The sequence below is a fragment of the Salmo salar genome, chromosome ssa09 (genome assembly GCF_905237065.1).
Source record: "Salmo salar chromosome ssa09, Ssal_v3.1, whole genome shotgun sequence".
NCBI lineage: Eukaryota > Metazoa > Chordata > Actinopteri > Salmoniformes > Salmonidae > Salmo > Salmo salar.
Window position 1 is genome coordinate 91,540,297 of NC_059450.1, and position 18,892 is coordinate 91,559,188.

General features: G+C 45.7%; 1 protein-coding gene across 1 annotated transcript in view; it reads right to left on the minus strand.

Annotated features, from left to right (window-relative positions):
* Positions 1-18,663, minus strand: part of LOC106612219 (BTB/POZ domain-containing protein KCTD16) — a 115,776-nt gene extending 97,113 nt beyond the window's left edge. Inside the window, exon 1 of the mRNA XM_045724202.1 lies at positions 17,094-18,663. Within this exon, the coding sequence (XP_045580158.1) occupies positions 17,094-17,919 (826 nt within the window). The 5' untranslated portion in view covers positions 17,920-18,663. The remainder of the gene's footprint in view (positions 1-17,093) is intronic.
* Between the last annotated feature and the right edge of the window lie 229 nt (positions 18,664-18,892).

The following is an 18,892-nucleotide window of genomic DNA, read 5'->3' on the forward strand; positions in this document are numbered from 1 at the left end:
CTCAGTCTGTGTTCCTTGTTGAATAAAGGTATAATATGTTCATACTGCCCACAAAATTAGGTGGAAACTGAGCTGCTAACCTGCCCAATGTATGACCATAGAGACACATATTTCCCTCAGATTATACAGACCCACAAAGATTTTGAAAACAAATCGAACAAAATGTATATTAAAAAATAAAGTACATTACAATAATATATTTCACAGTATAGGGACTGAATGCTGAGTTTAGGCTAGACCAGATACATCTTCAATTAGCACTAAGGTGTGAAGTGAGAGGTGTCGAGCCCTTTGGGCCCTACAAGTGGCATGAGTCTTTGAAGCACCCTCCCGCTGTTCAAAGATCTCCACTGGTATTTTCTACAAGATATCTGCCTCCAGAAATAAAAGCTTCTCCCAAGTGCCTGCTGCACTGCTGCTTGGATTCCACCTGGCGATCTGTTCACTGTCTGCCCTGGCCTGTCTCCCCCTGTCTGGTACAGGTACCTCCACCACACTCACACCTCTCTCCCGAGCTTTCGCTCGCCTCCAGTCACAGGCACTGTTGGGGCGAGTGACTCTGAAATCACAATGGCTAGCCCCAAGTCATTATATATTTTATTTTTTTGATGTGCATTTTGCTATTTTGGTATTTGCCTCACGACTTCTGTATGTTTTGTTGACTATGAACTTTCTTGTTTACCCAACCATGGGACAGACTGTTTGTTCCCACACTCGGGACAATTACTCTCTATTGGTTACACAGACTTTTGGCTTCCCATCCTATTCTAACCACCTCTCGCCGGCTTTGTATTCATGTTACCGGATGAAATTGCTGTATAATATGATCTTGTTGCCATCTAATGCACATTCAGATGTCATAAATCAACACTGCAGAGCTCTCCCTGTCCTCTGCCGTGCCCTGATTGTATTACTGTTGATGATATCTGGAAATGTGAATGTACACCCTGGCCCATCTACTGTTGCTAGCTCCAGTTCTGACTTGTGCTCTGATATCTGCTTCACTGATTTCTGCTCTCATAAAAGCCTGGGTTTTCTGCACATTAACACTAGAAGCTTATTACCTAAAATGGATCAACTGAAAGTGTGGGTTCTCACAGCTCCAATCCAGATGTGTTGGCCATTACTGAGACGTGGTTAAGAAAGAGTGTTTTGAATACTGATGTTAACCTTTCTGGTTATAACCTTTTTCTGCAAGACAGATCTTCCAAAGCTGGTGGAGTGGCAATCTTTACCAAGGATCACCTTCAGTGCTTGGTTTTCTCCACCAAGTCTGTCCCCAAACAATTTGATTTGCTGGTTTTAAGCATTAAACTTTCAAATATCTCTTTGTTGACTGGTGCTATCATCCTCCGTCAGCACCGGCCTGTACCCTACCTGCCCTAAGCTCTCTCCTGGCCCCTGACACTGTCTGAATTTGTCCTACTAGGTGACCTAAATTAGGACATACTTAAACCATCTGACCAAGTCCTAAAGCAATCGGACTCCCTAAATCGTTCTCAGATTATTACCAATCCCACAAGGTATGACTCCAAACCCCCAGAAAAGGCTACTCTCCTCGATGTTATCCTCACAAATAATCCTGATAGGTATCAGTCTGGTGTTTTCTGTAATGACCTTAGTGATCACTGTTTCACAGCCTGTTTTCGTAATGGCTGCTCAGTGAAATGACCTGTCCTGATTTGTCATAGACTCTTGCTAAAAAACTTTAATGAGCAGGCCTTCCTTCATGACCTGGCATCTGTAAATTGGTATAGAATCAGCTTGATACCCTCTGTCAAAGACGCTTGGACCTTCTTTATTGATATTTTCAGTGGTAATGTTAACAAACACGCCCCCATAAAGAAAATTAGAATTAAAAACAGGTTCAGCCCCTGGTTCGACAGTGAACTTGCAGAGTTACTCCACTTCAAGAATTGCATTTGACGAAAGACTTGGCACATGAAAAATAAGTGCACTCAGGCTATCCAGAAGGCCAAAGTTAGTTACTTTAAGGAGCAGTTCTCTCTCTGTGGGTCTAACCCCAAGAAGTTCTGGAAAATGGTTAAAGACCTGGAGAATAAATCCTCCTCCTCACAACTGCCCATGTCCCTTAATGTTGATGATGTGGTTGTTACTGACAAGAAGAACATGGCTGAGCTCTTTAATCACCACTTCATTAAGTCAGGATTCCTATTTGACTCAGCCATGCCTCCTTGCCTGTCCAACATTTCCTCATCTCCCACCTCTTCTAATGCGACTATCCCCGGTGCTTCTCCCTCTTTTTCCCCTGCCCCGCAAAAGCATTCTCCCTGCAGGCAGTCACCTGAGTCCGAGGTGCTAGAGGAGCTCTTGAAACTTGACCCCAAAAAACATCTGGGTCAGATGGTTTAGACCCTTTCGTCTTTAAGGTTGCTGCCCCTATCATCGCCAAGCCTATCGCTGACCTTTTTAACCCGTCTCTTCTCTCTGGGGAGGTTCCCATGGCTTGGAAGGCAGCCAAGCCATGATCCTAACTGTTATAGGTCTATTTCTATGTTGCCCTGTTTATCAAAAGGGTTGGAAAAACTTGTCAATAATCAACTGACTGGCTTTCTTGACGTCTATAGTATTCTCTCGGGTACGCAATCTGGTTTCCGCTCAGGTTATGGATGTGTCACTGCAACCTAAAAGGTCCTCAATTATGTCACCATTGCCCTTGATTCTAAGCAATGCTATTTTTATTGACTTGGCCAAAGCTTTTGATACGGTAGAACATTCCATTCTTGTGGGCTGGCTAAGGAGTATTGGTGTCTCTGAGGAGTCTTTGGCCTGGTTTGCTAATTACCTCTCTCAAATAGTGCAGTGTATAAAGTCAGAAAATCTGCTGGCTCAGCCACTGCCTGTCACCAAGGGAGTACCTCAAGGCCCGATCCTAGGCCCCGCGCTCTTCTCAATTTACATCAACAACATAGCTCAGGCAGTAGGAAGCTCTCTGATCTATTTATATGCAGATGATACAGTCATATACTCAGCTGGCCCCTCCCCAGATTTTGTGTTAAACGCTCTACAACAAAGCTTTCTTAGTGTCCAACAAGCTTTCTCTACCCTTAACCTTGTTCTGAACACTTCCAAAACAAAGGTCTCCCCAAAGGTGTGATTACTACCTCTGAGGGTTTAGAGCTTGAGGTAGTCACTTCATACAAGTACTTGGGAGTATGGCTAGACGGCACACTGTCCTTCTCTCAGCACATATCAAAGCTGTAGGCTAAAGTTAAATCTAGACTTGGTTTCCTCTATCGTAATCGCCCCTCTTTCAGCCCATCTGCCAAACTAACCCTGATTCAGATGACCATCTTACCCATGGTAGATTACGGAGACATAATTTATAGATCGGCAGGTAAGGGTGCTCTCGAGCGGCTAGATGTTCTTTACCATTCGGCCATCAGATTTGCCACCAATGCTCTTTATAGGACACATCACTGCACTCTATACTCTTCTGTAAACTGGTCATCTCTGTATTCCCGTCGCAAGAACCCCTGGTTGATGCTTATTTATAAAACCCTCTTAGGCCTCTCTCCCCCTATCTAAGATATCTACTGCAGCCCTCATCCTCAACATTCAACACCCGTTCTGCCAGTCACATTCTGTTAAAGGTCCCCAAAGGTCACACATCCCTGGGTTGCTCGTCTTTTCAGTTTTCTGCAGCTAGCAACTGGAACGAGCTGCAACAAACACTCAAACTGTACAGTTTTATCTCAATCTCTTCATTCAAAGACTCAATCATGGACACTCTTACAAACAGTTGTTGCTGCTTTGCGTGATGTATTGTTGTCTCTACCTTGTTGACCTTTGTGCTATTGTCTGTGCCCAATAATGTTTGTACCATGTTTTATGCTGCTACCATGTTGTGTTGCTCAAATGTTGTTGTTGTGTTGTCATGTGTTGCTCCCTTGCTATGTTGTTGTCTTAGGTCTCTCTTTATGTAGTGTTGTGTTGTCTCTCTTGTCATAATGTATGTTTTATCCTATATTTATATTTTTCTAATCCCAGGCCCCCGTCCCCGCAGGAGGTCTTTTGCCTTTTGGTAGGCCGTCATTGTTAATAAGAATTTGTTCTTAACTGACTTGCCTAGTTAAATAAAGGTGAAATAAAATGAAGTAAAAAGCCTTGCTATTGCGAAAGCCAGCCCAAAGGCAGACCTGGCTCTCAAGAAAAGACAGGCTATGTGCACACTGCCCACAAAATGAGGTGCAAACTGAGCTGCACTTCCTAACCTCCTGCCAAATGTATGACCATATTTGAGACACATATTTCCCTCAGATTACACAGACCCACAAAGAATTCGAAAACAAATCAAATTTTGATAAACTCCCATATCTATTGGGTGAAATACCACAGCGTGCCATCACAGCAGCAAGATTTGTGACCTGTTGCCACAAGAAAAGGGCAACCAGTGAAGAACAAACACCATTGTAAATACAACCTATATTTATGTTTATTTATTTTCCCTTTTGTACTTTAACTATTTGCACATCATTACAACACTGTATATATACATAATATGACATTTGAAATGTATTTATTATTTTGGAACTTTTGTAAGTGTAATGTTTACTGTAAATGTATTATCTATTTCACTTGCTTTGAATTCACCTTGAATTGAGTGAGTGAGTCAGTGAGTGAGTGAGTGAGTGAGTGAGTGAGTGAGTGAGTGAGTGAGTGAGTGAGTGAGTGAGTGAGTGAGTGAGTGAGTGAGTGAGTGAGTGAGTGAGTGAGTGAGTGAGTGAGTGAGTGAGTGAGGACTGAAGCAGAGAGTGGGACAGAAAGAGAGACAGAGAGAGAGAGAGAGAGCGAGAGAGAGAGGACTGAGGCAGAGAGAGACAAAGAGAGATAGGACTGAGGCAGAATGACAGAAAGGACTGGGATAGAGAGAGAGGGGGAGACTTCAGACAGAGAGAGAGAAGGGACTGGGGCAGAGAGGATTTTTTTTCGGGGGGGGGGCATAGAGAGAGAGACAGGACTGAGGCAGAATGACAGAGAGAGAGACAGGACTGAGACATAACCTGAAAAGCCACTCAGCAAGGAAGAAACCACTGCTCCAAAACTTCCATAAAAAAGCCAGACTACGGTTTGCAACTTTACATGGGGAGAAAGATCGTACTTTTTGGAGAAATGTCCTCTGGTCTGATGAAACAAAAATAGAACTGTTTGGCCATAATGACCATTGTTATGTTTGGAGGAAAAAGGGGGAAGCTTGCAAGCCCAAGAACACCATCCCAACCGGGAAGCACAGGGTGGCAGCATCATGTTGTGGGGGTGCTTTGCTGCAGGAGGGACTGGTGCACTTCACAAAATAGATGGCAGCATGAGGTAGGAAAATGATGTGGATATATTGAAGCAACATCTCAAGACATCAGTCAGGAAGTTAAAGCCTGGTCGCAAATGGGTCTTCCAAATGGACAATGACATCAAGCATACTTCCAAAGTTGTGGCAAAATGGCTTGAGGACAACAGAGTCAAGGTATTGGAGTGGCCATCACAAAGCCCTGACCTCATTCCTATAGAAAATTTGTGGGCAGAACTGAAAGCGTGTGCTAGCAAGGAGGCCTACAAACCTGACTCAGTTACACCAGCTCTGTCAGGAGGAATGGGCCAAAATTCACCCAACTTATTGTGGGAAGTTTGTGTAAGGCTACCTGAAACGTTTGACCCAAGCTAAACAATTTAAAGGCAATGCTACCAAATACTAATTGAGTGTATGTAAACTTCTGACCCACTGGGAATGTGATGAAAGAAAGAAAAGCTGAAATAAATCATTCTCTCTACTATTATTCTGACATTTCACATTCTTAAAATGAATTGGTGATCCTAACTGACCTAAGACAGGGAATTTTTACTAGAATTAAAAGTCAGGAATTGTGAAAACTGAGTTTAAATGTATTTGACTAAGGTGTATGTCAACTTCCGACTTCAACTGTACATACCCAGCTTCCAACAGAGCTGCAGGAGTTGTGACCCGTTTTTGTTGGTTATGTTGTCATAGTTGTCCCTAGGGGGGCATATGTGGGAGGGAATGCTTTCACCTCCAGGCAGGTGTTTGTTCCCCTGTGTGCTGAGGGTGTCATGTTCTTGTCCGGCTCTGGCATTTAGGTCGCCACAGACTAGTACATGTCCCTGGGCCTGGAAATGATTGCTTTCCCCCTCCAGGATGTAGAAGGTATCTTCATTAAAGTATGGGGATTCTAGTGGGGGGATACAGGAGGACATTTTCCTCTGTTAAGATCATTTCTTTTGGAATGTCTAGCCAAATGTAAAATGTTCCAGTTTTGATTAATTTAATGGAGTGAGTTAGGTCTACTCTATACCAAATGAGCATATTCCCTGAGTCCCTTCCCTGTTTCACACATGGTAGTTTGGTGGATGGGACTACCAGCTCTCTGTAACCTAGAGGGTAACCAGTGGGTCCATCTCCTCTATACCATGTTTCTTGTAGGATGACAATGTCTGTATTTGATGAAGTCCAGGTTCCTGCTCTTTAGGCCAAAGGCAGATGACCTCAGGCCTTGGATATTCCAGGATGAGTTAGTGAAGGCTTTGTGTTCCATAAAGTGTCCAATGTTGTTGGTCGTGTGGCTTGGCCTCAGGCCAGTAAGTGTGAGCAGAACCTGCTGAGCATCTGGTACATGCCATTGGCTTGGGCTAGTGTAAGAGTGGGGGTTGGGCCTGTTTACCCGCTCACAGCCTGGGCGTATGTGTGACTTCCATGTTGAGGCCCTCTTTGCATGGGTGTGGTGCATGGAGTGGGCAGGAGGGGCATAGGTCTGATCTGAGGGGGCCTAAATGGGGTGTGGGCATAGTTGACTTGGGGGTGTGTTGATTGGTGGGGGTGTGTATGTGGCTGGTGGTGTTGTGGTCTGGATGTAGGTCCTCTCGGCGTGGGTCCTCTATGTGTCGGTCCAGGGGGGGGTCCCGCAGGTGTGGGAGAGTGTCTCGCTGGTCTGGATGGGGTGTCTATTGATCTGTTGCTCCTGTGTGAAGTGTTGGGGCTGCATTCAAGAGTGATGTCCTTTAGAGTCCGAGCGAAGGTGGGCACTGCTGTCTTGTATAGGTGGACCTGGTCATAGAGGCTGTTCAAGTCTATGGTGGAGTGGTGGGCCTAGAAAATATTTGGTTTTGAGGCACAGTCACGGGAAATACTTGTGTTTACCGGCTGTATGGTAGCAGGGTGGAGATAACCACTTGTGCGTTGGGGAAAGTAGAAGAAGCTTTTTCATTCACTCCCTTCAGTGCTGTGGCCACCCTTTCCTGCTGTGTTCTCAGGTCATTTGTGCCTGTGTGTATTATTATGTGGCTGGGTGACCCTAGTTGGTCCTCAGACAGAAGGTCTAGGGCACGTTGGGTGTTTGGACACCGGAGTTTAGACACACTGTTTGGGAAAAATGTTGTATATATTTCCCATTTGAGTCCATAAGGAGTACAATCTGTGTCCTGTGTATGTCCTCAGTGGGTGTGGGGGGTTGTCAGGAGGGCTATCAGGGTGGCTAACAGGGGGGGTGCACAGAGGGGGTGAGATCCCCTGGGCTTGGGGTTCTTCATTTGTCTGTTCTGCTGTGATTTTGACGCTATGGTCAGGGACTGGTGTGGACTGTTCTGCTATGGGTTGGAGACTTTTGTCGGGAGCTGAGGTGGGCTGTTCTGCTGGCTTCTATGCGGGGGTGGCCACCTCTCTAGTGGGTTGTTCTCTGTCACACGCCATCCCCCTCACCCTCTCCTCCAGCAGTCTGATCCTCTCCTCCATCCCGCTCAACCTCTCCTCCAGCAGTCTGATCCTCTCCTCCATCCCCTCAACCTCTCCTCCAGCAGTCTGATCCTCTCCTCCATCCCCCTCACCCTCTCCCCCAGCAGTCTGATCCTCTCCTCCATCCCCCTCAACCTCTCCTCCAGCAGTCTGATTCTCTCCTTCCATCCCCCTCAACCTCTCCTCCAGCAGTCTGATCCTCTCCTCCATCCCCCTCACCCTCTCCTCCAGCAGTCTGATCCTCTCCTCCATCCCCCTCACCCTCTCCTCCAGCAGTCTGATCCTCTCCTCCATCCCCCTCAACCTCTCCTCCAGCAGTCTGATCCTCTCCTCCATCCCCCTCACCCTCTCCCCAGCAGTCTGATCCTCTCCTCCATCCCCTCAACCTCTCCTCCAGCAGTCTGATCCTCTCCTCCATCCCCCTCACCCTCTCCTCCAGCAGTCTGATCCTCTCCTCCATCCCGCTCACCCTCTTCTCCAGCAGTCTGATCCTCTCCTCCATCCCCTCAACCTCTCCTCCAGCAGTCTGATCCTCTCCTCCATCCCCCTCAACCTCTCCTCCAGCAGTCTGATCCTCTCCTCCACCCCCTCAACCTCTCCTCCAGCAGTCTGATCCTCTCCTCCATCCCCCTCAACCTCTCCTCCAGCAGTCTGATCCTCTCCTCCATCCCCCTCAACCTCTCCTCCAGCAGTCTGATCCTCTCCTCCATCCCCCTCACCCTCTCCCCCAGCAGTCTGATCCTCTCCTCTAGTGCTCTGTTCTTCTCCTGCTCTTGATTTTTATATTGTTGAAGTTGTCTCACCACAGTCCAGAGTGCAGATATGTCAATTCAATTCAATTTTCTTTATTGGCATGACGTAACAATGTACATATTGCCAAAGCTTACTTTGGATATATACAATATTAAGATAATAAGAATCAAAATTGTCAACCGGACAACAGTAACAACAATAACCAAGGGTCAAAATAACCATACATTGAACAATAAGCATACAGTAGAGGACATGTGCAGGTTGATTGGTCTGTCAGACACTGTCCCTCAACATATGGCATGCAGCAATGTAGTGTGCTGCCAACCCACAGCTCTCTGCGTCCTCCCCCAACAGGAAGGGTAGCCTATTCTCATCAGAGAGGTCTTTAAAACCTTGAATAGGGGTTTCAAATTTGGGGAAATGACACTCTCTAATTGTGTTATATTTATAAACATTTTGTCAGGAAATGCAGCTCTGTCTCAGGTTCTGCTGTGGTGCAGTGGTTGCACAGCCTTTTCTCTACAGGGAGCCAGGTTTTCCTGTGTCTACCCTTCTCAATGGCAAGGCTGTGCTCTCTGAGCCTGCACTTTGTCAAGGTTTTTCTAAGGTTTTGATCAGTAACCATGGTCAAATAGTTAGCCACGGTGTACTGGTGATTTAGGGCCAGATAGCACTGCATTTTGCTTTGTGCTTGTATTTCCCAATAAGCAATGTAGTTTTAGTTTGACTGTGTTGTAATTTGTTTTATTCTGATTGATTGGATGTTCTGGTCCAGCTGGATGAGGGGACTCTTTTCTTTGCTCAGCTCTTGGCATTGCAGGGCTTGGTAATGATATGAGAGGCGGGTCACTGTATTTTAGATGTTTCAAAAACTTAATTTATCTTATTTGAGTTGTTATTATTTGTGGATATTGGTCTAATTCTGCCCTGTATGCATTGTTTGTGGTTTTCCTCTGGACATGTAGGAGAATCTTACAGAACTCTGCATGCAGAGTTTCAATGGGGTGTTTGTCCCATTTGTTGAAACCTTGTTTTGCAAGTGGACCCCACACCTCGCTGCCATAAAGTGCAATTGGTTCAATGACACATTCAATTAGTTTTAGCCAATTTGAATTTGTTTTTTAATGGCGTAGAATGCTCTGCGTGCTTTCTCTCTCAATTCATTCAATGCCTCATTAAGGTGTCCAGTTGAGCTTATTTTTAAACCTAAGTAATTGTAGTGTGTGCAGTACTCTATATATTTTGTAGCAATTGAGAACTTTGGTCTAATTCCCTGAGATCTGGATCTTCTCTGGAAAATCATTATTTTAGTCTTTTTGGGGTTTACTGCCAGGGCCCAGGTCTGGTAGTACTGCTCTAGCAGGTCCAGGCTCTGCTGTAGGCCATGTGCTGTGGGTGACAGCAGGCATAGGTCATCTGCGAAGAGTAGGCATTTAACATCTGAATTGTGGAGACTAACACCAGGGGCTGAGGATTTTTCTAGAATAGTGGCCAATTCGTTGATGTAAATGTTGAAGAGTGCAGGGCTCAGATTGCAACCCTGGCGAAGGCCCCGCCCCTGGATAAAGAATTCTGTTCTTTTCTTACCAATTTTAATGCTGCACGTATTGCCAGTATACATTGATTTAATTATGTCATATGTTTTACCCCCTACACCACTTTCAATAACTTTGTAGAACAGTCCTGTATGCCAAATAGAATCAAAGGCTTTTTGGAAGTCGACAAAGCAAGTGTATATTTTGGTATTATTTTGGTGGACATGTTTATCTATCAGGGTATGTAGGGTGTAAATATGACCAGTTGTGCGATGTTTTGGTATAAATCCAATTTCGATTTTACTCAAGACATTGTGCTTATTAAGGAAGTTTAGATCTCTTACATTGATAATACTACAGAAAACCTTCCCCAGGTTACTGTTCACACAAATGCCTCTGTAATTGTTAGGGTCAAATTTGTCTCCGTTCTTAAAGATTGGGGTTATGTGTCCTTGATACCAGATGTCAGGGAAATAACCTACACTCAGGATCAAATTAAACAGTTTTAATATAGCTAATTGAAATGTTTCACTCGTGAGTTTGAGCATCTCATTTAGGATGCCATCACGTCTGCATGCTTTTTTAAATTTGAGGGCCTGAAGTTTCTTATAGAGCTCCTGGTCAGTAATTGGGGTCCAATGGATTTTGATTGTCCTTTATAGCTTTTTCTAATCCATTCAACTTCTCATGAATTTAGCATTGCTCTGCGTTTGTGTCAATTTGAACAGTGTTGTAAGAGTGTTTTAAAATGGGTTGTCCATATGTCACCATTTTGTATCGCTAATTTTGCCAGAAGTTGTTCGTGTTTATGGACTCCTCAATTAGTGTCAGCTGCTTGCTGTTGTACTGTGCTTTTTTGGTTCTGAGTGTACGTTTATAGAGTTTTAAAGTCTCACAGTAAGGAAGGCGTAATTCACCATTATTTGGGTCTCTGTGCTTTTCGTTGGATAGTGTTCTAAGTTTTTTCCTTATAATTTTACAATCTGCATCAAACCAGTTGTCATCTGTGGTCTTTTATGATTTGTTTTTTTATCAATTTCAGTTGTACTTCTTTTGCCGTTTTCCTGAATATATAGTTGATGTTTTTTACTGCTAGATTGATGCCTTCTTTACTGTGAGTGAATGTGGTATCTGGAAAGTTATCTAAGAGTGTTAGGATATTTTGGTTACAGGTTGCTTTCTGGTATTCTTCTGTGCTGTTTTGGGCCCATCTGTATGAATTTCTGATGTTGTATAGCTTACTGGGCTGTGAATGTGTGGTTGTTTCCATGTCTGTTCTTTTGAGGAACAACGTAATTTGGCTGTGATCAGACAGAGGTGTTAGTGTCTTGACAGTGAATGAGCTGAGAGAGAAAGGGTCAATGTCTGTAATCATATAGTCTACTGTACTGTGGCCAAGAGGTGAGCAATAGGTGAATCTCCCCAAATAGTCCCCCCGTAACCTACCATTGTGTCATAATCTTCGTCGTCTGAAGAGGAGAAATCATCGGACCAATATGCAGCGGGTATATTGCTCATCTTCGTATTTATTGAAGGGAAACACACTTAAACAAAATAACGACGATAACAGTCCAGTAAGGTGCACAGACTAAATCGGAAACAACCACCCACAAACACAAGTGAAAACAAACACACTTAAATATGGCCTCCAATTAGAGACAACGACAACCAGCTGCCTCTAATTGGAGGTCATTGAAAAAACACAACATAGAAATAGAAAACTAGAAAAAACACATAGAAATAGAAAACATAGAACATAAACCAAAACCCCGAAACACACTAAACAAACACCCCCTGCCACGCCCTGACCAAACTACAATAACAAATAACCCCTTATACTAGTCAGGACGTGACACATTGACAAAGTAAAGTATGTCTCTGTCCACCTCCAGTACATACTCAAAGGTTAACTTCATTTTGGGTCAGTCACAGTGGCCAGGTATTCTGCCACTGTGTACTCTCTGTTTAGGGCCAAATAGCATTCTAGTTTGCTCTGTTTTTTTGTAAATTCTTTCCAATGTGTCAAGTAATTATCTGTTTGTTTTCTCATGATTTGGTTGGGTCTAATCTGTCCTGGGGCTCTGTGGTGTCTGTTTGTGTTTGTGAACAGAGCCCCAGAACCAGCTTTATCTCTCTCTCTCCCTCTGCCTCTGCCCCTGTCTCTTTATTTTTTCCCCCTCTCCCCTTCTCCCCATCACTCTCTCTTTCTCTGTCTGTCTCCTCTCCTTCTGACCTAGTCTTCATCCCTCTGCCTCATCCATCTCCTTCACAGTATCTTTTTCCTCCCTCCCTCCCTTCTCCCTCTCTCTCCCTTTTCTCTCCCTCCCTCCCTTCTCTCTCTCTCTCTCTCTCTCTCTCTCTCTTTCCCTCCCTCTCATCTCTCTCTTTCTATCTCTCTCCCTCATCTCTCTCTCTCCCTTCTCTCATTCTCTCTCCTCTCTCTCCCTCCCTTTCTTCTCTCCCTCCCTCCCTCCCTCCCTCCCTCCCTCTCTCTCCTCTCTCCCTCCCTCCCTTCTCTCTCTCCCACCCTCCCTTCTCTCTCTCCCTCTCTCCCTTCCCTCTCTCTCTCCCTCCCTCCCTTCTCTCATTCTCTCTCTCTTCCTCTCTCCATTCTCTCTCTCTCTTCCTCTCAACCTTCTCTCGTTCTCTCTTCCTCTCTCCCTTCCCTCTCCCTTCCTCTCCCTTCTCTCTCCCTCCGTCCCTTCTCTCTCCCTCCGTCCCTTCTCTCTCCCTCTGCCAGTCTCCTCTACTTCTGACCCAGTCTACCTCTCTCTCTTCCTCGCTCTCTCTCCCTCTCCTCCTCTCCCTCTCTGTCCTTTCCCCCTGTCCAGGAGAAGCGTCTGTCAGTGAGGCTAGAGGTCGTCAGTGATCACCGTATGCCAAGTCTCCATTCTCCACAAGACTCCACAATGACTCAGTAAAAATGCCTCTAAAATTGGTGTTAGGAGGTCAACACCCACCTATTCTATTTTAATTATATTAACGACTCCATAGGCAAATCATTAGCCAACCATATGTCTTCCTTAGCTGCAGTTATTCCACCTCCCTAAAACCCTCCACCACATCAACCCTCAACCTTGACCTGCCAGCTGGATTTCACCCCAAAAAAATCCAACCCCCAATCTTGACCTGCCAGCTGGATTTCCTTCAGGAATCCGAGGGGAACCATTTGGAATTACGAACAAAGTGTCTTTTAATTGGCCATATGGTGCAACATCTCCCTCCTCTCTCCACACAGAGGAAGCAAGGGATGAGGAGAGAGAAAGCAAGGGATGAGCCAGATTACTTATTAATGAAGGTAGGTAGGCAGTCGCTAGTGGCCAAACTTTCTTTCCTCCTTCAGCTAAATGGCACAACTGTCTGGTTTAGGTCTGGTTTAGACCAGGGAGGGTTTAGACCAGGGAGGGTTTAGACCAGAAAGGGTTTAGACCAGAAAGGGTATAGACCAGAAAGGGTATAGACCAGGCAGGGTTTAGACCAGGCAGGGTTTAGACCAGGCAGGGTTTAGACCAGGGAGGGTTTAGACCAGGGAGGGTATAGACCAGGCAGGGTATAGACCAGGCAGGGTATAGACCAGGGAGGGTATAGACCAGGGAGGGTATAGACCAGGGAGGGTATAGACCAGGGAGGGTATAGACCAGGGAGGGTATAGACCAGGCAGGGTATAGACCAGGCAGGGTATAGACCAGGGAGGGTATACTCCAGGGAGGGTTTAGTCCAGGGAGGGTATAGACCAGGGAGGGTATAGACCAGGGAGGGTATAGACCAGGGAGGGAATGAATGTGAAAGGATGTTGGCTGGTGTAGCACACACACACTGTGACACACACACATACACACACAAACAGTGACACAAACACACACACACACACACACTGTGACACACACACACACTGTGACACACACACATACACACACAAACAGTGGCACAAACACACACTGTGACTAATGTCACATTCAAAACAACTGGGAGACTGGAAACTAACTCTGACTGGGAAAAATGGATTTGAACGGTCATCCAACTGGGAACTCTGGCCTCTTTCTACAACTCTGACTTTCCCACCTGAAGATCACTGACATCAGGATTTGACCTCGTATTTTTCAGTTCCCAGTTGTCTTGAACACAGCAACACACACACACTATAACACACACACTGTGACATACACACACACTGTCAAAGTGGTATACAGAATATAAATTATGTTGGTCGATGCAGTGGTAACGTTACTATTTTATTCATGATATAGCCCTACCTCCTCTATACTGACAGCATGAGGTGTGTGTGTGTGGGGGGGGCACTTACACTGAGGGTACAAAACATTAAGAACACCTGCTCTTTCCATGACATAGCTTTCACCTGGATTCACCTGGTTAGTCTATGAGCCCTTATTGATGTCACCTGTTAAATCCACTTCTATCAGTGTAGATGAAGGGGAGAAAACCGATTAAAAAGGATTGTTAAGCCTTGAGACATGGATTGTGCATGTGTGCCATTCAGAGGGTGAATGGGCAAGACAAAATATTTAAGTGCCTTTGAACGGGGTATGGTAAAAGGTGCCAGGCACACCAGTTTGAGTGTGTCAAGAACTGCACCGCTGCTGGGTTTTTCACGCTCAACAGTTTCCCATGTGTATCATGAATGGTCCACTACCCAGAGGACATCCAGCCAATGGCAGGCCAGTGGTCGAAAATGGGTCATTGATGAAAGAGGACAGAGGAGGCTGACACGATGGGCTACAGTTAGTCAATTGACAATCTAGTACAACATCACCATAAAAGAATGCACAACTCATCGTACCTTGACATTAATGGGGTATGGCAGCCGACGACCTTGCAGACTTCCCCTTCTTTCGGCAAAAAAATAGAAAATGGGCTAAAGAACAAACACTGGAGAATTTGAGAAATATTTGCCTGGTCTGATGAATCCCAGTTCCTGCTGTTTCACGCTGATGGGAGGACTAGGGTATGGAGGAAACTGTTTCACGCTGATGGGAGGACTAGGGTATGGAGGAAACTGTTTCACGCTGATGGGAGGACTAGGGTATGGAGGAAACTGTTTCACGCTGATGGGAGGACTAGGGTATGGAGGAAACTGTTTCACGCTGATGGGAGGACTAGGGTATGGAGGAAACTGTTTCACGCTGATGGGAGGACTAGGGTATGGAGGAAACTGTTTCACGCTGATGGGAGGACTAGGGTATGGAGGAAACTGTTTCACGCTGATGGGAGGACTAGGGTATGGAGGAAACTGTTTCACGCTGATGGGAGGACTAGGGTATGGAGGAAACTGTTTCACGCTGATGGGAGGACTAGGGTATGGAGGAAACTGTTTCACGCTGATGGGAGGACTAGGGTATGGAGGAAACTGTTTCACGCTGATGGGAGGACTAGGGTATGGAGGAAACTGTTTCACGCTGATGGGAGGACTAGGGTATGGAGGAAACTGTTTCACGCTGATGGGAGGACTAGGGTATGGAGGAAACTGTTTCACGCTGATGGGAGGACTAGGGTATGGAGGAAACTGTTTCACGCTGATGGGAGGACTAGGGTATGGAGGAAACTGTTTCACGCTGATGGGAGGACTAGGGTATGGAGGAAACTGTTTCACGCTGATGGGAGGACTAGGGTATGGAGGAAACTGTTTCACGCTGATGGGAGGACTAGGGTATGGAGGAAACTGTTTCACGCTGATGGGAGGACTAGGGTATGGAGGAAACTGTTTCACGCTGATGGGAGGACTAGGGTATGGAGGAAACTGTTTCACGCTGATGGGAGGACTAGGGTATGGAGGAAACTGTTTCACGCTGATGGGAGGACTAGGGTATGGAGGAAACTGTTTCACGCTGATGGGAGGACTAGGGTATGGAGGAAACTGTTTCACGCTGATGGGAGGACTAGGGTATGGAGGAAACTGTTTCACGCTGATGGGAGGACTAGGGTATGGAGGAAACTGTTTCACGCTGATGGGAGGACTAGGGTATGGAGGAAACTGTTTCACGCTGATGGGAGGACTAGGGTATGGAGGAAACTGTTTCACGCTGATGGGAGGACTAGGGTATGGAGGAAACTGTTTCACGCTGATGGGAGGACTAGGGTATGGAGGAAACTGTTTCACGCTGATGGGAGGACTAGGGTATGGAGGAAACTGTTTCACGCTGATGGGAGGACTAGGGTATGGAGGAAACTGTTTCACGCTGATGGGAGGACTAGGGTATGGAGGAAACTGTTTCACGCTGATGGGAGGACTAGGGTATGGAGGAAACTGTTTCACGCTGATGGGAGGACTAGGGTATGGAGGAAACTGTTTCACGCTGATGGGAGGACTAGGGTATGGAGGAAACTGTTTCACGCTGATGGGAGGACTAGGGTATGGAGGAAACCACATGAGTACATGCAGCCATCATTCCGCGTGTCGACACTACAGGCTGGTGATGGTGGTGTGATGGTGTGGGGTGTGTTTTCATGGCACACATTGGGCCTTTTGATAAAAGTGGAGCAAAGTTTGAATGCCACAGGATATCTGAACATCACTGCCAATCAGGTGCATCCCTTCATGGCAGCAATGTATCATCTGGATATTGAGCATCCGTGGGATGAGATGGAACAAGCTAGTCATAGTAGAGATCCCCTCCCAGACAACTTAACACAACTGTGGGAAGCATTGGAATCAACATGGGCCAGCATCCCTGTGGAACGCTTTCAACATCCATTCCCTGACAAATGGAAGCTGTTCTGAGGGCAAAGGGGGGTGCAATTCAATACTAGGAAGATGTTCCTAATGTTTTGTCCACTCAGTGTATATAATCACTAAGTTGAAAAGCTATTTAAAACCAGGTGCAGGGATGATAGCAAAGGGAACCATATAGGCCTAAGACAACTATATGTCTCCTAGTGAGTCTGTCAGACATCCGTAGTCTAACATACTTAACTATTCCCTTTACTAAATCCACTTAAACAATTGATTGTGACATGGCGTCAACCAGTGGCCTAACCTAAAGGGCATTATTAAAGAAGGTTTATAGTGTTTTATGTGGAAAATCACTTACGGTAGAAGACGTACTGCGTGAAGTTGGACCAGACTTTCTCGGGTGCGTAATGGCTGATGGAAGAGGCGGTGAGCGACGAGTTACAGGCGACGATGTGGAACCCGCTCTCCGACAACATGTCAAAGGCCCGCTCCAGGTGACGGAACCGGAGGAAGAACCGGGAGGTGTACCTGTCCGCTGGCCTGTCCGCGTCTCGGCTCTCATTCAGGGTGTTTCCAAACACCTCTTTGGCGAGGCCGATTCTTCCACTGATGAAGATTCTGGGTACTGCTTTTTGGGATTTGGGGTCAATCTGACTGTCCTTGCCTCCCGGTGCCGCACACGTGCCTTTGAAACCGACGGTTATGTATCCATACCTCCGGTCCAGAGAGTAGGAGGAATATATCCTCTGGTCGCTGCCTAGCGACGCGTCGTCGAAATCACTGTGAAAAGGGTCGTCCTGAAACTGTTTCGATTCCTCGGACGCCAACAGTTTGACCAGTTTGGGGAGTTCAAAGTATTCCGCTTCCCGTTTTAACCTCCCTTTCTCTGGGAAGTGGTCCGGTAGAACGACCTGCTTATCTCTCAGATAATCCAATACATATCGGAACAGAAAACCATCTCTGTCGATAAAATAACGTCCCCGGAGGTCCCGTGCCAAATCATTCGAGGACCCCTTGGTGGAGAATAACCGTCCCAGTAAGGAATTGGGGATGCTTGTTAAAGTATGGAGACGAGTATAGTATACCTGACCTCCTACGTTTAGTTCAATAACATCAGACGCCGGGTTTTGCACCGACCCTGTTTCTTTACCCGGCTGGGTTTTACAATTCTCACTCAGTGCCATGTTTTTTATTCATGCACAAAACCAAATCCCGGTCACCGTGAGGCGCGCAGATGTTTCCGAAAAAGTTTTCAATCTATATGGGATGGAATAGCATGTCTTCTGTGTGCTCATTAAGTCGACATACCAAGGACACCGTTGACCACCATTTACAAACCTCCCCAACATTATTCAAGACAAGTCCTGTAAAAAAAAAAAACTCGGGTGCCTCAGTTAAGCCGCGCGTGAAATGCCTGCCGATCGTGCATGTCTTCTGTTGAATGAAATCGATCAGCGCATCCAATGCATGCATCATTTTACACACGTCCATTGCTATGTCCTATTGCTGTGAGTCCATTGATATAATCCTACAGTGAAATCAAAGTGAAATCACCATTATTCCATCATTAATTGAACAAATGATTCAATACCTCTGCACCTCAGTCCGTTCTGGATAAAAATGTCAAACTTCTGTAATTCTGCAAGGCAAGCTCCTGTCCTTGTTTTTTTTTTTTTTACGGTCCAATGTAACTTCATCTGCCCGAAGCAACTGCACGTTCGCTGTTCACGGAGACCGTGCTGAAATTGCCATGCGCGTGCAGTTATTTTCTTAAAGTGAAGATGGGAATCTGGACGCCAGTGAAGCGCGCTCCCATCTCCCCGTCTCCAAACTGCTGTGCAGAGAGGAGAACAGAAGTAACGGCCAGGCTGGCACCGGAGTGAAGACGGTTAACATGAGGATTCTCCAGCGGTGCCCGGGGGGAACACATCATGGGGAGTAACGTCTTACATCATTATCTTAAAGGAAAATGACATTTGAAAACGTGTGACGTAGAGTAGCTTAACCTACATTCGGAAAATAGATGAACATTCTGCAAAGTAGCCTAATAGGCGATGATAACATGTGACGTTGAATTTTATTAGGGGATTTTGCATTTGCTTAAACTTACCAGGTGAATAATTAAAAACCGTTAATTATATTATTTGCTAAAAGAAA